The 23,678-nt window shown below is 39.5% G+C and overlaps 2 protein-coding genes across 2 annotated transcripts; both read right to left on the bottom strand.

The window, feature by feature from the left end:
• Positions 1 to 249: 249 nt before the first annotated feature.
• Positions 250 to 6,255, bottom strand: LOC131139380 (aspartate aminotransferase, mitochondrial). The gene is made up of 10 exons (XM_058088962.2): positions 6,087 to 6,255; positions 3,965 to 4,121; positions 3,414 to 3,542; positions 3,272 to 3,331; positions 3,014 to 3,175; positions 2,436 to 2,540; positions 2,111 to 2,261; positions 1,674 to 1,839; positions 1,449 to 1,599; positions 250 to 1,194 (listed from the first exon to the last, which is right to left on the bottom strand). Exons 1-10 carry the CDS (start codon positions 6,167 to 6,169, stop codon positions 1,072 to 1,074), a joined length of 1,287 nt encoding a protein of 428 aa, XP_057944945.2. The 5' UTR covers positions 6,170 to 6,255; the 3' UTR covers positions 250 to 1,071.
• Positions 6,256 to 8,640: 2,385 nt separating this feature from the next.
• On the bottom strand, positions 8,641 to 22,939 carry LOC131139806 (calretinin-like). Its single transcript, XM_058089709.2, has 11 exons — positions 22,751 to 22,939; positions 14,924 to 15,000; positions 13,921 to 14,010; positions 13,724 to 13,804; positions 12,257 to 12,313; positions 11,990 to 12,067; positions 11,236 to 11,291; positions 11,111 to 11,150; positions 9,673 to 9,726; positions 9,366 to 9,437; positions 8,641 to 9,297 (listed from the first exon to the last, which is right to left on the bottom strand). Exons 1-11 carry the CDS (start codon positions 22,839 to 22,841, stop codon positions 9,181 to 9,183), a joined length of 813 nt encoding a protein of 270 aa, XP_057945692.1. The 5' UTR covers positions 22,842 to 22,939; the 3' UTR covers positions 8,641 to 9,180.
• Positions 22,940 to 23,678: the final 739 nt, after the last annotated feature.

The raw sequence follows: 23,678 nt of genomic DNA, 5'->3' as shown, positions 1-23,678 counted from the left end.
TGAATGTCACGTGACAAAGGCTCACGTGACTGTCGCATTGTGGGTATTGTAGTCCTTTGTCTATACTTGTTCATATTTACCCGCAGATAACCAATTTCTGCGTAGAATCACATAAACACTGATTCATTTCGAATTATAAATACATTACTTACAGATAAGTACAATGGAGTCCACTATTGTAATGACTCAATTCATTTTGCAAGTAATTTGATTAGCTTCCTCTCCACTTACCATAATGATTAGAGCAGATACTCTTGAATGATTTATTGTAGTTTTGTGATGCACATGACCAATGTTTTATTATGCAGAATACAGAGGCAAAAGATGACATTAAAAAAATACCATCCGCATTCCCAGATGACACCTGAAAGCCCCCCCAAGTGGCTGAACCAATATTAAATACAAAGTCCTTGTTGCTGAAATAATCCGGCATAAAGAAGTGAATGGACTGAATAAACATTATGTTGGTAAATCATTCACTTCTTATATCCACTATGTATTGAGCTCAATTCATATTTTTGGCTTGCCTCATTTGATTCAATTGTGAATACTACTAAGATACAGATCAAGTACATTCCAAAACAATGACAATAAGAGTACTGAGTGATTGATTAGTTCATTTTGTGAACTAATCAAGTTCACAAAATGAACTAATCAAGTTTCTCATACTACAGCAGAACAGTGCCAATTTTGAACTTAAATAGTGCTTCCTTTGAATAAAGTGCTTCCACCCTAAAAGACAACATTTACACTTGCTTCTATCTCACACAGCCAATCAGATCACTTGTCATGTTAGCCTGAAGAACAGCAGCCAAGTTTGTTTCATACAATAAGAAAAGACTAGATATCTGTCAGCTGTACATATTTAACAATTTAGCAGGGGGAATCGCATTATTGTTAATATTTTGGGGAAAAACAAAATAAGTAAACCATTTTAACAGCAACAAGTTGGACAGTAGGCAATGTCTAACCATACACTAGAAGTGAAATGTGGAGAAATGGATAGAGAGTGATATATCAACCCTCCTTCATCCTCGCTAATTGAATGTTGTTCTCCCAGGAGGAGCCAGTCTACTTTGAGACAGCATGGATGGCCTCCGCCAAGTATCCCACGTTCCCGGAGGACACGCCTGCCATGGAGATCCTGCCATCCTTGGTCATGTACACAGAAAACTCTTTCGTCAGGCGCTCAACCTGCAAGAGAGGGGGAAAAAAAAGTAATGATAAAAGGACAAAAACAGTACTTAAAACTGAAACGAGGAAAATACAAAAAAAATTTGAGATTTGTGAATAATACAAGCATATTGAAGAGTCAAATTGTACGTAGAGTATGAAAAATGTGTACATGCCACACTAACATTGAAAGTACTCTGCTCTCACGTCCCCCCCCCCCCCCGACAGTTCACCGTGTCGCCGCCCCCCTCACTATTTGAGAAGCACTTGTGTACCTGTTCAGGCTTCAGGCCTGTAAAGCAGAACATGCCAATCTGGTCGATGACATGCTGCCAGTTGTGGGAGGAGCCACGCTTTTTCAGGCCAGCCACGAGCTGTTCTCTCATCTTGATAATGCGATTGGCCATCCCATGGACCTCCTCCAGCCTGCCACACAAACGGGAACAAATGTACTTTTGACATATGCCATTATTACTACACAGTAATCTAGCAATCTTTACCAAAGTGATCGCAGGTCTGGGGTGTTAAGGATCGTTGTGGCAATTCTTGCACCATTCATTGGTGGGTTGGAGTAAATGGGTCTGATGAGGATCTTCAGTTGAGACTCCACCCTCTTTGCCTCCTCATTGTCTTTACACACCACAGTAAAGCCCCCCACACGCTCACCTGTAAAAAAAGACAAAATATGAAGAAGAACTCCCATCACTGTTGCTGCTTTCAGCATGAAACCACACATTTAATAAGGACCATGTTAACTGACAAGACATGACCACTAGGTGGTGCTAAAGACTTAATCAGTCACCCCTTGTCCCAATGTGGCTGTCTGTTAGCCTTTATTTTAAAACGCTATTAAGATATGAAATTATAATTTATGTTAGTTTGTAGCCTAAACTTAAATGTGTTTTGGTAAAACCTGCAGTAGTGTATTGAGACTGACCATAGAGACCCATGTTTTTCGCAAAGGACTGGGACAGAAGGATGTTGTGGCCCTGCTCAAGGAAGTAGCGCACAGCCCAGGCATCACGATCTATGTCTCCACTAGCGAAGCCCTGGTACGCCATGTCAAAGAACACCAGCAAGTTGCGTTTCTGAAAAGTGGGGGTAAAAAAAAAAAAAAAAGGGTCCAGGACAAACACAAGTCAATAAACATGAACGGTGTCCTTATCTACAACGCCTTTGGAACCATCACAAAGGCTGATAGTGAGATACGTGTGCAGACATTTAATGCATGATTTCAAACTACAGAGCAAGCGAGTATGCACCTTCACAATGTCAGATATTTCCTTCCACTGCTCAGGCCTGGGGTCCACGCCGGTGGGGTTGTGGGCACAAGCATGCAGCAGGATCACGCTTTGCTCTGGGATTTTCTGTGACAATACAATGAAAGAAGGATAAAGTATCCATTGTAGTTTGTGCACATTAAGCTATACTGCAATATGTAATGCAAGTTATCTAAAAAGTGCCATATTTAACATTTTGGCTCAACAAAAGTCGAGACCAATTAATGAAAGATGCCTTGCTTACCTCTAATAAACCAACACCTTCATTGCAAATTGAAGCTTGCACATCAGTGAACATCTTACTATGACCCTGGCTTACAAATATTTATGGTCCAAAGGGGAAACTAGGAAATAATGCCAGACAATGGGCATTCTAAATGAGACAATGTATGTATACAATACGACCAATATACAATTTTTGCACCGTAAGCATATACCATCAAACATCCCTAAAATAAATAAATCTCCAAATATACGTAACTCCAAATGAGCTCCAGGATAGACCATGAAATCATACGGTTGACTAACTCTTAAAAAAATAACTATTCCTTGTGTCTTACGGAAATGTCCTCCAGAGCTCCACTGAAATCAAAGCCGCATGTGGAAGGATCGTAGTAGCGGTAAGCTTTGAGCTGCATGCCAGCATCTCTGAAGATGGGTGTGTGGTTGCCCCAGGAAGGTTTTGGCAGGTACACATCACGGGGACCTCCATGGAAACGAGACTGTACCAGAAAAAAAATGAATGACATGAAAATCCAGCCCTACCTGTACTTTAGAGTTTGTTTGGGGTAACATAGCTAAACACACAGGTGCATTACCAGAAAATTAGCTCCAATGCGCAAAGATCCAGTTCCTGAGATTGTCTGGACAGTGATGTTCTGTTGGGAGATGACCAGTTTGAAAATGTAATGACCATATACAAATTTTGTTTGCATTTAATTAACATGTGCAATAACTTACCCTGCCACTCTTCAAGACCTCATTATCAGCACCAAGAGCAAGCTGGGCACAAGCCTTGGTAAAATCTCCCAAACCGCCAATGGGAAGATATTCCTTATCCAGCTGTTTTGATGCAATCAAAGCCTCTGCCTGAAGAAAACAATAGAGATACTTTACATAGACATACTGTGCCTTAATCTATGGAATACACCACCGTTTATGGAGGCAATGGGTACAGAAATCTGTACTTTTACAGGCACAGACCGAATTCCATCTGTACTACAGAGAACCGACTTGCATAAAATCAAAAAGGCACCATGTTTTGGTACCTATACACCAATCTCATGGGAGGGTTGGAGTTGCTTTTAACAGCATTCAGTTCAAAAGCAATGAAAATCAAGCCAAAGTCAGGGGGCAATGTCTACACCCACAAGAATGCAAATTAAAGCTACAGAAGCTAAAATATGTCACATTTTTTAAATATATTAATACAATAAATGTCAGCTTGTACCAAAAAAGTACCGGAAATTTCTAGTGAGGGAGCACTATCATGCATTTACGTGCAACATTACCTTGCGAACACAGCTGAGAACAAAAGGTTTGCCCTGGTCATCTCTGTAGGCTCCGACTCCCAGGTTCATCTTCTTGGGGTTGGTGTCCCTCTTGAAGGCCTCGGTCACCCCCAGGATGGGATCGGGGGGACCCATCTGCACTCCACTCCACCATGAGCTGCAAAGATGCAAGGGAAAAACACCCATCATGCACAGGATCACTAACATGAACTTAAAACCTGCCATCTCTTAAAAGGGGAACTGCAGTTTTGGGGAATTTTGCCCATCATTCACAATCATTATGTGAAACATGAAAACATATTTCTTTCCCTTTTCTGTGCATTAACACACCAGAAAATTAGTTAATAAGAGCGAGCTAACAATGCAATGCAACACTGTTGGTGTTTGAGTGGTTTATTTGCGAGAGCTATAGCGTTAAAATAGGTATTTCCCATGACATCCCTTGTTAGCTAGCTCATATTAACTCATTTTCTCGTGATAGAATGCACAGAAAAGCGAAAGAAATATGCGTTCATGTTACACATGACGATTGTTACTCTGTTGTTCCCCTTTAAGCCTTTCATGGCCTCATGTCACACTGGTCATGCTAATACAGTATAATAGCAGTGTGACGGTATCACCATGTGAACCTAATACTTGAGCTTAACTGATCATGTGCACTCAGGAGGCCGTGCTGATGTAGAAACTACTCGTTAAAATACTAATTCAATTATAGCAAAAATCTAATTATTTCCCACTGCATTTTCATGATTGTGAACTGCAACTAATGTTGAAAGAAACATCTTTTTTTAATGCAAATACTGTGCATAAATTACATTTGGTCGTCATTGCATGTTGCCACTGGTATATTGTCTCAGGTTTCTTCTGCTTTGTAAACCCTCTTAACTTTGCTGCTAAAATTAGGACTGAAATCTCTGCAAAGGGCAACTCCGGTCTCCAGTCACTTTCAAATAATTATAATAATCAGCCAAATCACCAAGACTTATGCATTAAAGGGTGTGAACATTCAAAATAGCTGTAACTGCATCAAGTACTTTGGTGACACATTCTCACATCCCGATGGGAAAATAATTCCTAAACACTGACGTCAAGAGATCCATTGCAGTTCATCACATTCAACCTTTGAACAGATGAACTACAACTTTTGAAAACATTAGCCAAGCTATCAGGGATCAATAGACCAAAGGCTGAGCCAAGCTTACTGCCGCAGTCATGTCTCTCTATACATACTATATCTTAACATATTACCAGGGTTGGCACCCAACTAAAGAAAAAAATATCACATAATCAAACTAGAAGGGTGAGGTTCAAGTAAGAGAAGACACGCCCACAGAACCCAGAATTGAAGTCAATTTAAACTAGAACTTACAATTCAGTGCTAACAAATAGTATTTAATCTATACACTAAATACGCAGAGGCGATTTGACCTCCAAATATAGGTCGAAGCCAAAAGGGCATGACTACTACAATTCAGTACTACGCCGTTGCAAATCAACCAATCAACGAACCCATAGTGAAGTAAAGTAGCCAATGAGGTTACGCTAAATCGCCAACTACGAGAAGTCGCTTGGCTCAAATGACATGCAGAGTGTCTTCACGAAAACCAAAAGACCCCTTACGATAGCTTAATCTCAAATAGTGCGTAATAATGGACAAAACAATTTAGTTTGTTGCATCACTTTTCCAGCACTGATCGAAAAGCTACCGTAATGTAGCAATGCTGCTTAATCCCCTAACCCTGCGTATCAGCTGAACTGAAAGTGGCGTTGATTCCAACGTGACTTTCTTTATCAGCAAGTTTGGACAATACTGACATCATATCAATTACTGCAAAAACTGCCACAACAGGTGGATGTGAGATTCATGCTGGTCGTGAAATGAAGCCTAAATGGGCCACGCTTGATGCAAAGAAGCTGACAGTTCAAACGGGAAGGCCTGCTGTACCCTATGACCCCTGTCTGCTTTAGCTTGCTGGCTAGCATTAGCTTTGCTATTCTAATATACGAGCTTTTTAAGCTAGTAAGAATCATTAAGTACCGCAAACAAGCATTTACGGCAAAGACTAGCATTAGTGAGACATACACGGCTAACGTAGCATTTCAATACAATATCGCTTTTTACCTGTTACGGGCGGATAGAACCCCTAGAGATGGGGTGATGTTACCCAGACAGAAGAACACCTTGTTGGACTTGAGCAGGGCCATCTTGTTCAGGGAGTCGAGCCTAGCAGGATGTGGACGGATGAAGGACAGTCACGGCCACAGTTTAGACGCTCGGAGGACGTGATGACGTAACGTGCCACGCAAACATGCATTTATTGCCACGTTTATTATAAGAAATATTTAATAAAAACATGGCATAACAATTTGGATGTTGACTATTTTCCACCAAACATATGGTCGTCGACAGCAAATGTAAAAAAAAGGTTTATAGCATTACTGCATTATAGCATGCGATATCACCATTGTACCGCTAGGGGTCGTTATCACACTGGATACATTCCATACAGTTTAAATAGCTACAGTAGCTGTTGCACACGGAAGTTGGTTAGATGGCGCCACTTCCATTTAGCAACATTGTAAGCAGATGGGCTTTGAATGTTTAAAATGTTGACAATTTGGGATCTGAACTATAAACAGTACAATACAGTACACTACAGTACAGTGATGAAAATTGTTCTACAGTGACTTTTACTCCTCAGGCAGCTCCATCTTTATCCCCCTCAATGCATCTGGTCTCTTCACTCTTTAATGTGCAGTCATTGATATTCTTGTAAACGTTTCTTCCCGTACTACCTACCAGAGCTAGCATATAAGCTTGGTTGGTAAACAACCTAAAGCCCACTTAGGTCATTTCGATAAAGTGATGAACCACCTCTTTGGCATTCTCTCAATGTTTGGGCAAAAGCAACAGTATTTTACATCAACACAAAAACGTTAACCCAGAAGAGTTTGCAGCTGTGGAATGGGCAGATTGTGCATTTCCAGTGTGCTTTGCTGCACTAAAGATGATGACTTTTGAGTTTGACACATATGTCGCTTGTTGCTTGAACTCATTCCACTTTTATGCTAACATTCTTCCTTCAAACACCCTCTTCAGTTTCTCCACCAATGTGATTATTTGTGGCTTGCAGTTCCTGTTGGGGCTGCACACCTTGCATAATGTGACTTGGACTCATCTTATGCAATGACATCATCTGTCTTCAAATGAATCAGGGTAGGTCCTTTTGCCACCCTAACTACTTCCACTTTTCCATGAAAACCTTCTAAAAGATAATCAGAGGTCTCTGATGTTGGACCCGTGAGAAGGCCTGCAAGCTCAGCATCTCTGTTCTACTTCACCCAAACATGACGTTTATCCACACCAAACTCATCCAACAACCTGAGAATCTGTTGTGTGTTCTTGTAAGTTCACAACCATATGTGTTCTTTGTTTTGTCCATAGAGAGTGTGTGTGCGCGGGTGTGTGTGTGTGAGTACCAGAGGAAATCTCATCTGTTTGTTTCGCCCCCTCGTCTCATCACTCTCACTGCGCGTTCCTGATGTGTGTGAAGGAATCAGAGCGGATATAACGCTCCTTCCTTGTTGTCAGCAGTTAACAGCTTTGGCTACACTGCGTTGTGTCATCCCCCTCCACAAACCCCCACATTTGTGTTTGTGTGTGCATTTGTACAACCCAGAACATTTAAAAGAACAAGGGTGTGTGTGTGTGTGTCAGTAGTACTTCTATAGTGTGTGACAAGGAAAGCTTCAAAAATAGTGAGATTAATTAAAGATGAAAGTGGTGATGATTAATTGATGGAAGGTAGGCTGCTCCATAATGTAGAGATACTGTACGTGGGGGGGGGGGGGGTGCTTCTTTCTATTTGGCAGTAAAGAAGGCTCTTAACACCTGAAAGTATGTTAAGTCATTGCTGAATTGCAAATTATACTAATAGAGTTATAATCCAAAACTTAATACTGTGGGTTTAAGATAGTTGTACTGTGTATACGGCGCTGTACAATATACTGTATGTTATTTAGGTGCACACGCATAAAGGAAGACATATGGGGGAAAAAAATACATAAATCTTATAAGTTTGTATCTCTTTTGTTTGAAACATCAGACACCACATAAGTACATTTGTACAAAATATAACTTGTATGATTTGAGTACTTATGCAAAACTGGCCACTTTCAAGAGTGACTTACATAAGCCTTATATGTTGCATAATATATGAAATATAAACTGAGGGTGACTGAAAATATACATATTTTAAATATTTTTCTTCAATTTCTATTCCATATGGGAATGACAGCATCCTACATTGTCAAGCTGTTCCTTCAATGTTTTGTTACATTGTTTGTATTCATGTAGCAGGAGTGAGACAATTCTCCCCTGCGCTCACACGGTTTTGCCCACTTGGCTCACTTTTATCTAAAAGTGTCACAAAAGCTTTTGCTGCATGAAAAATTGAAGAGTTCCAACTCAGCTCCACATCACGCCTTCTGTTTGCAAGAGATTGGACGGTGGGGTTGTATCACTCCTCCTCCTGCGGTTATCTTTCCGCACTGGAACTGTAATCTCCGCTCCACTCCAATGGGATGAAATTATTTTCTTGCACATTGTTAAAAGGTGAAATAATCCACCTGAGTTTTGAGGAGAGATGCGGGTGAATAACTGGAGCAAAACAGAGTCTGTTATGTTATATTTATTCATTCTCTCTGCAATATATTTAATAGAACAGTACAAGCCTCATGAAAAAAACAATACCGCCATGAATTGAAGTAAAATAAATAGAATACATGAACAAAAGTTATAGTTGGATTAATGCAGAGGGGTGTCAACTCATGCCATGGAGGGACGAGACACTGCAGGTTTTTTTTCCAGGTGATTGTAATGATCAATTTGAGGGAAGGGGCTCAACAGTTACATCACCTGCTGGAGAAACTGGTTGGAAAGAACACTTGCAGTGTCTCAGCCCTCCTTTGACACTTGTGGATTAATGTAAAACTGTAAATGCATTTTAAAATGGGAAAGTACACAATATATTTGATTGCTAGGACTATTTCACTATGGATTTTTATGTTATGTTTAAAAAAAAAGTTGAAATGTCAGGGCCAGTGCTTTTAGGAGCACTTTTTGTTTTCTCTCTACCAGTGTAAGCGGGGTTAAAGGTCATACATGCACAGGAGGTAGGAAGGAGGTAGTGGGGCCAGGGAAAAGGGCCGGAGTCTCACAGCGTAGAGTCCCGACAGAGGACGATCTCCAGCTCGGCGCGAAATAGTTTCCCTCCATCTGACAGCGCCATGATGCTCTTCTTATAGCCTGACAGTCCTGTTACATCCGTATCCTGGCAACATGAACTTTGTTAGTACTGATAAAACAAGGGTCCTGCACGTATCTCACTGTCAGTACTACCATTTTGTTCTTGTCACAGAGATCCTTCAGCAAAGTATCCAGCTCCTGCTCGTCGATGTAGCCATTACCATCCTAATAAATAGATACATGAAGTGGATTCCCATTATTTATGCAGTGTTTGTTAAGAGACCAGAGTCATGTTGAGGGCAAAAGACTGAACTAGAATACTACTACTACTACAAAATAGCTTCCTCACATTTTCTTTAGGTGTCTCAACACCCCACAGCATAATTAAAACAGGATCGGTTATTTGTACGTTACAGCTCTGAAACCTGCTTCACCAAACACTATAAAGAAGCATTTTCACCTTATCATAGAGTGTGAAGAGTGAGTCAAATTCCTTGACGGTGAGCCTGATGCCCTGTGTACATTACAAAAAGGGAGAAAATTGTTAGAAGCCCGAGGCCTCAGAACATTTTGAACATTTCTTGCAGTAAAAGTCCCAGCAGAGCCAACAGCTGATATTAATCCATGCAGATTATGATAACTGGGACTAGCATTGAATTAATCCTGATCAGACTAGCTAATCCTTTGACAGAGAGGAATTGTTGATCTTCTCTCACAAGCCAAAGTGTATATTTGGGGACGTACAGATCATGTGGAGGATCACCATTAGTTCTGTAGGAGAGATTTAACATTGACACTACGCTACAAACGTTGAACTTTTTGCATTGTTAGAGGATGTACTGTATATGTCATATGGGTGGATATTTGAAATGGAATTTTAAAACTGGATACCCGATATCAAGGGTGTTTTTTAATTGGCCCGTGGCATACTGTACAAAAAAATGCAAAAATAAGAAAATAAAAAGGCACAATGTAAAGAGACAAAGCAGATATTTTGATATTTTTTTCATGTATAAATGGACGAAGCATCTTATTTACATATTTTTGGAAAAGTCCCATCAGGGTGCTGAAAATGTGCATGGAGATATGTGCTTTTTCCCCTTCTCTTATGTTCTAGCCATTGTTTTGCCAACTTTGTATAAACGTCCCTCATTACAATATTCAGCAATCACTTACTTCCCTGTTGTTTTTTTACTTCTCATTGGCTTAATGTTTGCTATGATATGCAGCTTGTAAAAGTGTTTTAAAATGCCATTGTTGTGTGAGTACATTTATTCATTTTTACTCCAAGGTTGGGAAAATACATTATTTTTGAAACACCAAGCATAACTTTTGATTGACAGGCCTATCTCAATGTCACACAGAGTGAGTGAGCGGATGAGCCGCGTCTCAACCTCTAGCTTATCACAACTGTGTGCTTATGTAAATTATTTTGTGTGGTGTCAGAAATTTGGAGGGGGGGGGGGGGGGGGGCATTCCATGAAACAAAATGTTTTCGCGCTTCTACTTGAGGTTCCTAGCACCTCATATCTGTCAGTTTACTATGAAAATGTTGCAGTGTTAAAGAAAGGCCAACACATCACCATCTCCGGCCTGTGATTGGGGATTTTTGGTGATTGCACATACTGTATGTGAATGTGAAAAATAATTGCATGATCCCGCTGACTAAGAGACAAACCACAACCATCCCCGGCAGATGCAATAATATTATGTAAGATGATTACCGCCAGACTTAAAGCAACCATGAATTTGTGTCAATGTGCCATATGTCCATTCAGCACTTTAATGACATATAATCCTCTTGTAGGGGGAATCTATTCCTGAAATGCACTATTCCTTGTCTGCTCTAACGTCATCACATATGATGTTATTCTTCAGTCACTCCTTTATTATCTTACCTGGAACTTCAGCAAAAAGTTTTCCTGTACTGGTAGGAGTCTGTGGTGATACCAAGTGGAAACGTTAATTTTGTCAAGCAGACCTTCACGAGGGGCTTGTGAATGTTTATGAATTAGAGACAAACCTCGCCATCTCAGAGAGACCCAGCTTCCCATCGCCATTCAGATCAAACATTGTTAGCTGCAAGTCAGGAGAATTGACAGGGAATTTCATCAGGGGACAGTAGCAGTTATACCATACATGGATGTCACAGCTGATGTGTTAGCAATTTGTTGTATGTATATATATATATAAAAAAGGATGTCCCTTATTTTTATTGTATTCACCTTATTATAAAGACTTTAATGGCACATTGTCAAGTAGCTTGAACAATCAAGTAATACATTTAATAAATTATTTGGACTTTAGTGCACCAGGACATATTAAATAATAATGTAATATAAAAACAAACAGCACCTCAACTTAACATACCCGGCAGGCATGTAAACAAATCAAAATAACTGCCTCTGTGTTATAAATTAAGGGCAGTAATTTACTTTTAGGAACTGCACTGCTAATTATTACTTTCCTACTTTAGTTTCACATAAGGAATTTTTTTTCTTGATGAAAACCGTATTGCAAACTCACTGTATTGTGTTGTGTTTGTTTTTGAGACGTCGTTTCAGGGCTGTCATGTAAAACACAGCCTTTTCCTTCCCACCTTATGGAATCCAAGTTTGCATATTTCACACTTTGCAAGGTTTTTATCATTCACATTAAAATAACTCTATATCACAGACATAGTTGCGTGCCCAGCTTCAAGCTGCTTCCAAATTCCACTTGCCGAGGGTTATGGATGAATCTGCTATTGTATTTTCTCTTTGTCAAACAATACTCACAATAGTCTGTGTGTACTCATGGAGCTTCTTGTCATCATAGCTTCTGTTAGCTTTTTTCAGCAGGTCTGTCAGGAAACCCTGAAAGGAGTTGGCATGGTCAGTGAACGTTACAGAAAATGAAGTAGTTCGAGCAAACGACTGAAATTATATTGTACGTTTTAATTCTCTTATACAACTCAAGACAAAAACATCACTTTATGTGTAATATGACATTACATCAATCTGATGAACTGAACATTTTATGGAAGGCTAATATAATTCTTTTACCTTCAGTTCATTCGATTCTATGTATCCACTGCGGTCAGTGTCGTACCTCCGCCAGGCCTGCAGGAGAGGAATAAAGACAAGCTATAGTACTGCAAATGCAACAACATTTGCACTGAGTCTGTTAGATTGTATCTTCAAGTAAAAGGTTGTCGGCGATGAGATATTGTTTAAATATAGAATTTGTCCAAGATGGATGTCTAAATCCCTGTACACATACACAGACACACACACACACACACACACACAGCCTTTCCCCTGTTGGAGGCAGTGGTCCATCCATAATGAATGCTTGTCTTAGAATAGGTTTTAATGCTCAAGAACAGCATGAACATCTCGCACCATACACTTTGAAGACGACGTGCCCAGGGTTTTTTTCTAAAAACAAAAAATAATATAATAAATTCTAAACTATTGAAAAATAAAACAAGTGCAAGGAAAGTAAGGTTTAATGGTGGCAATGTGCATTTATTATACAATACCTCGGTTAGTGGTTTTTCCATTTAATGTAAAAAAATGTTGGCTCGGTTTGCATGTTCTGGTTTGCGTTATTCATAAAATTTTTTAATGTATTTTTGTCAGAAAACGTCCTTTTAGCATCTTTAGGATGCTAAAAAATGGCAGCTACGTCACTCATTTATGATGTCATCAGCGGTTGACTCTAAAAATGTTAAGATACGGTTTTATAGTTAAAAAATATATATAGTATATATATATTTATAGTTAAAAAAATTCTAAATACACATTGATGACAAATCAACGGGATAAACAATCATTTAAAGTTACTTTTAATATGGCAGTGAGAGCAAAGTCTTCTTTTCCAACGCTTGCAACTTTCTTTGACGCCATTTTGTTTTATTGAGGTGAGGAAATAACAGGAAGGTGGAGTTGAACAGGAAGTTGTTGTTCTCACTGCCACATCATGGTTTTGGGAAAAGTTAAGGAGAACATGCAAACTCCACACAGAGATGCCCAAGTGGAGAATTGAACCCATGTCTTCCCAAACCCCTGACTGCTACAGGCAAACATGCTAACCACTCGTCCACCGTACAGGCCTGTTTTATGCATGTAAAACTATAAAAATAATAAACAAAATGTTAACACAAAACACATTTTTGTTAACACATTAACATTTTCTTAAGTGAAAAATGTATTTGGTTAGCATCCGTTTCGGTTAGTGTCCGTTTCAGTTATAGTCAGACTCATCATCTCTGCTGGCAAACCATCTCTTTTCTGGTTTATCCCAAAGGTGTTGAGAGGATTCTTCCACATCAAACTCATTTAAGGAGGCTTTGCTTTGTACATTGTAAACTTGAAAGGGCCTTTCTCAAACTGTTCCCACAACACAGGAATCATAGAATTACCCAAAATGGTATTTGGTAAGATAAAAAAAATTAACAGTCACAGGAACTAAGGCTTGACAAAGAGGTATGTCCAAAACTTTTGCCCATATAGACTGTTGATTCTTACCGCCATGAACTCAGCACTGGATCCCACAAACTCTCTGAAACAAAGCAGGAAGTTTTCTTCTGTGGGCAGAAGCTGAGCCAACTAAAAAGAGAAAAATGAAAGCTGGATGAAAAGTGTGTTGTTATTCTCTTCATCCTAACTCCAGAGATCAATTAATCCATGAGTGTGTTCTCATCAAGTCTCATCATGGTGTTCACCTCTGCCATCTCAATCCTTCCGTCAGAATTCTTGTCGAAACTGGCCATGAACTCCCGCATCTTTTCCTTGATTACGGCATGCGAGGGATCCTGCATTAAAGCAACAACATGTAAGATGATATAGTGCTTGTTTTCAAAATAACCATGCAAGGAAACCATCATGAACTTTCGTAACAGAACATTTGTACATGTGTATGAATTTATACTATTTTGGCTCAGAATATAGTAATCCCTCGTTTAGCCCTCATCCCTCGTGAATTTTCTCAAGGTAGGAGTCCAGATCTACTGCATAAATTAAATATTTTCATAGTTAATGCATAGAAAATGTGTTTATGACCTTCTAAATGTGTTTTTACATTATTAGAGCCCTCTAGACATAAAGTAACACCCCTATATTGACCTTTACGCTCATATTAGGCAATATAGTAGACATAACAGAAAATAAGCCTTGTAAGGACATAAAAAAAGACTATAAATGTGTTCACTAGGGCAGGGGTCCCCAACCACTGGTACCAGTCTGTGGGAGGGGCCAACCAAGCAGTTTTCAGGTGCAATGATTAAATAAAATAAAACATTTGTAAATAACATTGAATGTTATATTACATCATTAATTCTATTACAATTTGGGAAATATGGGCCATCATTTTATTTTAAATGTATACAATTGTTGTTTCTGCTTTAGTTTTAAACAATACATATAAAAATAAGAAATGTTAACAGAATTGTTGAATGCATCTTATGAATGGCTTATATTTGTATTTATAGTTATAGCTAGTCTTTTTTACGCTTGAAAATCAAACAATTTCTGCAGACAATATCTAAAATTTGCTTCAATATCCATATATATATATATATATATATATATTTTTTTTTTTTTTTTTTTACTAAGAATGGGCATTAAACACGCAAAGCATGATTTATTAGTTAGTATATTTTTGCCAAATCTGCAGTATAGCATTTATGAACAGTCATAATATCTTCATGAGCCCGAGGCAGCTCTCACCATGCCTGCTCCTCGTCTGGCCGTCTCCAGCTCTCTGATGAAGTTTTCCAGCTCTTTGCCTTCAATGTAACCATTTCCTGCAACCAACACCAGAGGAACAAATGAAGGGTTATGGATTGTTGAGATAGCTTCAAGCTCTCTTTGAAGCATTTGATGAAAGGTTACAGAAGTTTATTTTCCACTTTATAACATCCAAACCTTGCATGATTCTGTCTTCAATCCATAGGTATTTGCTAGTAGTGGAAGATATACAGAATGTATTTCATACAAAGTACAACATTTTCTCAAATAGTGTCCAAATGAGCCATCTATTCAAGGATGTGTGTCACTAAAAATACTCGTATAATGTTGAAATTAGACCCACTGATGTCAACAGAGAAGGGAGTACTTTCAATGTTACTGCAGACCTGCCAATAAGGACACATTTATTGTGCTCAACATGCAGTTTGACTCTTGAATATGATTGTATGCTTCACAGCTCTCCATTATGTTGCATTTTCCTGGTTTCAGTTTTTGTCAGAAGTATTTCACAGTGGGGCATGAAAACATTACAGAAACATGACAGAAAATAACAGAACTCCTGGTCTAAAGAATAGACCAAGCCAAGACCTCCAGCTACTGTAAGTAAAGAAAAAAAACCTGCATAATATAAATAATCCTTTGCCACAGTTCAGATTTCACTCGTCTCAAAAATGCAATAAATCATGCTGTTTTGTGGTTGAATACAGCTATTATGAATTGAAAAATATGCATATTTAATTCTAAGGGCATTGAATCAATCGTAAATGGACTGTTCAGGTTGTCTTAGACCAGCGGTCCTCAATGTTTTTTCTTGTGAGTGCTACTTTTACAAAATGAAAATGGCCAAGAGCTACTCATTTTTGTAACATTTACATTCATAGATTATTTCAACCCAAACAAATTGACATTGATGTTTTAAACAAAACATTCACAAAATGCTGGTATGCACGACTCACATTTTGCAATTTTTGTAGCATTCATAAATTAATGAAAAGCAGGCTTGCGGGCACCCCATGGAGTTTGAGCCCCACACCACAATCCACCCACCACTCTACTCTCCTAGTACCAGAACACATGTATAGCAGCACGCACAAGCACAAGACTTATTTACTTCTTAAATTGCATATTCCCCTTGTATTATAATGGGTAATACAAGTGTTCATGTCAAAGTGGCATTTGCAGGGGCAGGGTTTGCTGGAGCGGAAGAAATGAATCACAGCACTTGGGAGCAGTTGGAGTGTGTAATGAGTGTTTTCTTGACTAAGAGAGTGAAAGTGGGCAGTCAGATTGATGCTTATTGGGGCATTCTGTCCCTCTTTCGCCATAATTAGGAGAATGAGTCACATGACCCGGGATCATAAACCATTTACTCTTCCGGGTTTTTCCGCAAGAAAGGAAGGTGAGTACGAGTTGAATCATCACTACATATGGAATATACAGTAATGTAAATAATTACCCCTCCTTTCATCCGTTTTATATAATCTCCATTCCTTTGTGATGATTCTCATCATCCCCGCCCCCCGCCCTCCTTCACTTCACCTCCGTGCCTCATCTGGACACTATACAGTATATGTTGGGGCACCATCTGTCCTTACAGACATGAACAAATCACTGCTGGAACACAGCAGACACAAACATATCCAAAACATGCTTTGACTGCTGAAATTCAACAGCCATTTAATTTGTCTTGGTCTCACATATCAGTATTATTGCAACTTATTTTCACCAACCTTTTTCAAACAAAGATATTAAAAACTCAATTGCCTAAAATCATGCTGAAAGTAATACATTTCCAAGCATAAAAATTGTAGTATTCTAAAACGTAATGTCCTGGAATGTCCAGTGAAACACAAACACCAGACTTGGTGTTCAGACCTGGAGTTTGCATGTTCTCCCCATATGTGTGTAGGTTTTCTCCGGGTATTCCATTTTCCTCCCACATTCCAAAAACATGCTAGGTTAATTGGCGACTCTAAATTGTCCAGGTATGAATGGTTGTTTGTCTATAAACCCACGCATGCACAGGGAGAACATGCAAACTCCACACAGAGATGGCCGAGGGTGGAATCGAACCCTGGTCCTCCTAGCTATGAGGTCTGTGCGCTAACCACTCGACTGCCGTGTCGCCAACAGGAATAAATAAAAAACAAAAAAAAGTTAATTACTGTCACTTTCATAGGAGCAAATCCTTGAACATGTTCAAGGATACTGTACCCACCTGGCAGTTATTGTATGTACCGTATACACCGTATACACACTAGGTTAATTGGCGACTCCAAATTGTCCATAGGTATGAATGTGAGTGTGAATGGTTGTTTGTCTATATGTGCCGACCAGTCCAGGGTGTACCCCACCTCTCACCTAATGACAGCTGGGATAGGCTCCAGCATACCCACGACCCTTGTGAGCATGAGTGGTATACAAAATGGCTGGATGGATGCATTGAGTGTAAAGTAACTATAGGGTGTCAGTTTCTTGTCTGGAGGGCTCTAATGTTAAAAAAAAACATATTTAGATGGTCATGAACAGGTTTTCTATGTTGTGACTATGAAAATATTACATTCATAAATAAGTAATCCAATTATCCCAGATAAACGAGGCATTACTGTATTGCCACAAATATATTTTGGTCTGTTGCACTGACAGCAGTGTGTCTCATGCCCAAACAAAGCAGCCACACATCCGTGACTCAGTCTCTAAAGAATGGATAGTTGGGGTGCTAATTTCTCAGAGTTGAGACAATGCTCTTACCCAATCCAAGCGAGAGCTACTCAAACCTGAATGAAAACAGGCTTTGGACCTGTCCTGTGTGGCTTGTTTGTTTGTTCATAGAACACACATTGAACGATGAACAACTCATAAGTCTCCTTGCTCCTTTCAAGTACTGCGACGCGTGATGATGTCATTCAAGAACAACAACAAATTTAAACAATTTGTAGCAAAGCATGCAGGTGCACCATAGGTGAAAGCTGTAATATTCTGACTCTCTCATAACGGTAAATAAGGAAACCAAAATATTTGAAGACAATTTAAAACAATTAAAAAGGTGGGAAAACAAAGAAATTCAATGGATGTTTGCTTCTACGTTGTGACCCTGAGGGCCTCATTAGCACATTGTGCAGCTTGATCCAATGGAGTAAGACTTAGGTAGATCAGCTGTGATAAAATGGTCTGCCTATATACTGTAGTATATAAAAAGTAGGTTGAACTTCAGGCTGTACTGCTAATATTTTCATGCCCATTTGTATGATTGTGAAGGCTGTACCAGGGCCTTAATCCTTGCTCGGGATTTAGCTTGGATTGAAGGACTATTTTTCCCACATTCCTGCACAAAGAATATGAGATATAGTTCCATGTGCACACTCTGAGGTCTAATACTCTAAGTTCTATGAAAAAAAACTGTTTTTACAAGGATACTAATCCTGAGTTATAAAGGTATTACTTTAACAATATGTACATTATTATTGTGGTTGTAGTTTTCAGTGGTATAGAAGTAGCGGTTTCTAATACAGAAAATGCAAGACATTATTTAAAATTATTTTAAAAATTGCACTGTTGGATATTAAGGACATTCAAAGTAGAGCTTCAAAATGCAAAAAGAAGAAATGAAAGAAGAAAAAAAAAACAGTCAGCGATTTATTGCAAACACCCATTAAACTGAATAGGCTGTTCATCAGCAGATTAAAAGTATAAGACGACAAACTTTACAGGGCAAAAATGTGGCTTTAATGTCATTTTCTGTCAGTTATTCACAATGTCATGATCTGTCGATGGCAATCTCTCGCAGCACACCTTGCAAAATGCAAATTCTTGCAATTTTTTTGCAACAATTTTGCCTCTTTTGTGTAGCAAATTCCAAACACAAACCACATTTGTCTCTCTCTCACCAACTACTCTCATGTCCTCCTTTACTACATCCATAAACCTCCTCTTTGGTCTTCGTCTATACCTCCTACCTGGCAGCTCTAAACGCAGCATCTTTTTACCGATATATTCACTATCTCTCCTCTGGACCATCTCAGTCTTGCCTATCTGACTTTATCTCCAAGGCCTCTAACATGTAATATCCCTCTCATGTACTCGTTCCTGATCCTATCCATCCCGGTCACTCCCAATGAGAACCTCAGCATCCTCATCTCTGCTACCTCCAGTTCTGCTTCCTGTCTTTTCCTCAACGGCACTGTTATTGCGTAATGTTACAAAAACAAGACAACTCCTCCAATCTCCTATCGGGGATTGTCGTGTTGACATTAAATGAAACCGACATGCCATTTATTGTTGCAGTGTGCAAATGAGAAGGATTGACAATTTGCATTGTCCATTCGACATGTAACTTTGCTGTCTTCGTCCCAGTTTGCGGCCACTGTCCAATCAGTGTGTCACAGCTGCAAACAGGGACAGCCTTCTTCTTCAACTGAACTGATGCCAGCAATGGTCCATCACTAAACCATTCCCCCAGCGATACATACCAATATGCCGGCTGGACATTAAATTGGCAGTCTCCCCTCCCCAAAGCCACAGCATTTGATTCATCATTCTAGAATGCACACATCACTTGATTATTTATAGACAAACTGCCCTTATAATGAATCTGTCATGCAGGAGTGAGTGTAAAGCATGCGTGTTGATTTATGATGAAATGAGCATACATTGATCTTCAGCATCCAGTATTTCACCAGTCAAAATGCTTGTCATTTGTGGTGCAAACTATTGCAGTTTTTCCTCTATTGATAAGACACTGTCCTGAATTGGCAAAGCAGTGCATGTTTTGACATGGAAAGAAAGGCATGGAGGGTATTCTGTGAAAGTGGCTTCATTCCCAAGATGCAGCTCAACACAACCTAAAATCCACAATTGCCGATCCAGTCCATCACCAGAAACTTTATCACATGCCAGGACCATATAGATTGCAAGGGATTTTCCTGAATGTATAGCTGCTGCTTATAAACCTTCCACCTCCATGTCGAGAATAATTATTCTATAAGTTTCAGAATATGGTGGCAGAAAAAGAATAGCATTCCAGAAACAGTCCTATGAAAATTATTATTCCAGACAACAAAAACAATGTCTTCAATGCCAAATGCCCTGCTGCACCTGTGTCAGTAGGCACTCACACCCATGCACCTAGAACTACATGACTGGAAATTACACCGGCATTGCTTACTTAGCCCATTATCCTATGATATTTCTCCCTCTTCTCCTCTTGGTCAGGTTGAAACCAGACTCATCCACATAGATATATTCATATGGCCTATCATCATCGCCAAATGTGGCCCGCAGGACACTAGTTTAATGTTAGTGCAGCCCGCGCAAGTTTGATATGGATGCTGTATGGTATCATGTACCCAGAAAAAATTATTACGTTTGATTAATGTTCATGTTGAAGGTTAAATAACTGTTAATAGTTATCCTCCCTATCCGTGTGGAAGTGGTAAGTTTTTGGCTATTTAAGTTTAAAGGAAATAACTAATAAGGTCGCTAGCTCTCTAGTTTGCGAGTTAGCATGTGTCTCAAGACCCTGCAGTTGCGCAATATGTTGTAAATAAAAAATAAAAAAAAGAGTATAAACATGACTATAGCCTTGCCCAGACCCTAGCTCCAGTGGCCCCCAGGTAAATTGAGTTTGAGACCCCTGCTTTAGATGATTCACAGTATTCTCAGAACATTTCTGACTGCTTGTATTGTTTACATCCTATGTAAATTCACTTGGACAAACAGTACGTGTACATATTCAAATCGCTCTTGTACTCTGAGGGAGTTCCTTTCAAAGGGAACCCTGTAGATTTGCTTCATGCGGTTCAATGGTGGAGAGGCTTAATTGTTGATTCCTATGAAATTGGATGTCACAATAGTATTGCATCGTTTTTGCGCCACCATTTGGTGATGGTTAAATAACGCCAGTCTTCCTTCCACAACTTTAAAAAAATGGTAAAAGTACATGTGTAATGGAGGTACTCATACCTGTTGTCCTCTTTAAATCATCCAATAATTGATCCCACTTTGTATCCGCTCTGGTTGGGTGTCATGTGATTCCATGAATAGCACAATATCAATGACAGTGGCATGAATCCTCTTCCTCCACCATGACCTTTTGCTCTTCTGACATCCATCCTGAACAGCTAATAGTGTTTGTGAGCAGGTTTTTTTAAGTGTGCAGTTCATTGGCAGAAGTATTTTCAGCTGTGGTCTTAATTGTGGAAGCTGTGTTGGAACACTGGCTGAATTTGGCCTCTTTGTGTTCACTTTGTCTTTGTCTCAAGTCTTCAAATGGGCAAAAAATGTATTCAGTCTTTTGCAAGAGACCAAGAGTTTGGAAACTGTATACAAACCATGAAGAGAGTTCAAGGTTTTGTTTTTGTTCCTGTGTGAGATTGCAGTGAATGAAATTTAGTGTCTTAAACATTGGGAAAAACTGTAAATGAAGGAGCTTTAAACAATGTCTTCATGTAAAGTGATGTCACCAATCAAAGGGTCCACATGAGATGCTTGAGTCTTGTTCCAGGACTGAGCTTCACAATAGCTCCACCGTGCATTTGCCTGCCTTTCTTCCATTCATTTATTCATTCATTTTCTACCGCATTTCCTCACGAGGGTTGTGGGGGTGCTGGAGCCTATCCCAGCTGTCTTTGGACGAGAGGCGGGGTACACCCTGGTCTGGTCGCCAGCCAATCACAGGGCACATATAGACAAACAACCATTCACACTCACATTCATACCTATGGACAATTTGGAGTCGCCAATTAACCTAGCATGTTTTTGGAATGTGGGAGGAGAAAACCCAGGCATGCACGGGGAGAACATGCAAACTCCACACAGAGATGGCCGAGGGTGGAATTGAACCCTGGTCACCAAGCTGTGAGGTATGCGCGCTAACCACTCCTCCACCGTGCCGCCCCCTTTCTTCCATTTTTAGTTCAATTTAAGTTGCATTTAGGTCCCCCTGTCTCCATTAAAACCACCAACTGAACCACTACACTACCTCTAGGTTTGTTTCTCGGTGGATCTTCAATTATGTTGGCCAGTCTCAGCATCAGAGCAGGTCTCAATGAACGCTGCATGTCCAATGGTTAGTGATTCAATCCATTCTGCATTCCAGCATTACAGATAAATATCTAGAAGAAACCCTCATCTGCTTTGAGACACAGCAGGATAGGGTGAGCTTTATTTAATACTACTTATGAATAATCAGTTGGGCTTTGCTTGGTTTAGAGGAGAGGTCAGAGGAGAGGTTTTTTTTTTTGAACAACAGTATAAGGTAATCCTGGAATTAATACTGGAACATAGAAATCAGAAGAGTGACCCTTGGTGGCACGGAGCTTGGCATTTTGACCCACTGACATAGCAGTTATACAAACAGTATAGACATTCAGTCGCTCTTCCATCGGTTCTTTGCATCCTTCATCCTATTCAGTGACACACACCCCACCCTCTTCTTGGTTCGTCCCCTCAACCCCATACTCTCTTTTTTCTTCACTCACTCCTCTTCTTCATAAATATTCTATGAGCTCTGTTTCCCCTCACTTCTCTTTCAGTCTTAAATACTTAATTTAACCACAGTGTGGCATTTTAAACCATATTAATATTAGAAATTATCAAATAATGTATAGTTTAATAGATTTATTCTTTTTTTTTAATTGTATAAAACATTAAAAACTGATATTTATAATGCATGACTTTTACAATGGTTACTTTTACAAGTAATTTCATGGTCTAATTTGTACTTAAATGAGGATTTCAGCTACAAAAAAACAAAATTCATACTTCTCAAAAAAAAAATGCAATGAACTTTTGAATGGCGTCACTAACCGTCTGCATCAAAATGTTTCCAGATGTCGATGAACTGGGCTGCAGTGAGCTCGGCCAGGTGCAGGTGAGGCTGCTGAGTCTGGGCTGCCATCTCTCTTGTTTGCTGCTTCTTCGCTTCTTTTCACTGGACTTCAGCAGAGGAAGAACGTTTCTCCTTGTAGCTCCTTGATCATCTGCGCTGCTCCTCCTCACGCGCAGCTTTTAAACCCCCCGCGGCGCACGCACTTCTCCTGCCCGCCACTAGGGAGCGCCTCGGCTGTGGTGAGAAGTCGCTGTGAACCACGAGAGACCACTTTAGCAAGTGGGAGGGAGTGTCACGCTCCTGGGCATTGAATATGAGTTACCGTGAAATGATGCCCAAGATGGTGGTTTGATGATGCATCATGCAACCCTGCTGCTCTCATGAAGAGAAAATGAGCCTGCTTAAAACTATTAAGACTCTGCACCCAGCAGGCTTTTTTTCTCTTGCTGAGTAAATAAAGACTTGCTGGTAAACCATCATTCATTTCATCCACTCAATTATGTTGAATATTTCCATTTAATTCAGATAAAAAGGTTTACTAGATTACCTATCTATTTATCAGTACTCGTGTCAAATTTTATCAAAATGTAAGCATGCAAAATTAAAAAATGGTATATGGTGTCAATAGCAATACAATAATCCCTCGTTTATTGCGGTTAATTAGTTACGTGATAAGTGAACTTCCGCAAAGTAGAATACCTTTTTTATACATTGAATATTTTTGTAGTTAGAGCATAGAAAGCTTTTGTTCTAAATATGTTTTTTACATTATTAGAGACCTGTAGACGTTAAATAACATCCCTACAATAAACTTTATACTTGTATTGCCTAATATAGCAGACATTCATTCATTCATTCATTCATTCATTTTCTACCGCTTATCCTCACGAGGGTTGTGGGGGTGCT

The sequence above is a fragment of the Doryrhamphus excisus genome, linkage group LG13 (genome assembly GCF_037039965.1).
Source record: "Doryrhamphus excisus strain RoL-2023G ecotype Guam linkage group LG13, RoL_Dexc_Guam_v1.1, whole genome shotgun sequence".
In the NCBI taxonomy this organism is placed as follows: domain Eukaryota; kingdom Metazoa; phylum Chordata; class Actinopteri; order Syngnathiformes; family Syngnathidae; genus Doryrhamphus; species Doryrhamphus excisus.
This window is presented reverse-complemented; position numbering and strand designations above follow the sequence as displayed.

Excerpts from the sequence above, each read along its gene's own strand:
- LOC131139380 (XM_058088962.2), bottom strand. The coding sequence starts at position 6,169 with ATGGCCCTGCTCAAGTCCAACAAGGTGTTCTTCTGTCTGGGTAACATC. Across the intron at positions 3,176-3,271 it reads GCATTGGAGCTAATTTTCTG|TCTCGTTTCCATGGAGGTCC; the intron begins GTAATGCACCTG and ends TTTCTGGTACAG. Across the intron at positions 2,262-2,435 it reads AAATATCTGACATTGTGAAG|AAACGCAACTTGCTGGTGTT; the intron begins GTGCATACTCGC and ends CCCACTTTTCAG.
- LOC131139806 (XM_058089709.2), bottom strand. The coding sequence starts at position 22,841 with ATGGCAGCCCAGACTCAGCAGCCTCACCTGCACCTGGCCGAGCTCACT. Across the intron at positions 15,001-22,750 it reads GAAACATTTTGATGCAGACG|GAAATGGTTACATTGAAGGC; the intron begins GTTAGTGACGCC and ends TGTTGGTTGCAG. Across the intron at positions 13,805-13,920 it reads GAAGGATTGAGATGGCAGAG|TTGGCTCAGCTTCTGCCCAC; the intron begins GTGAACACCATG and ends TTCTCTTTTTAG.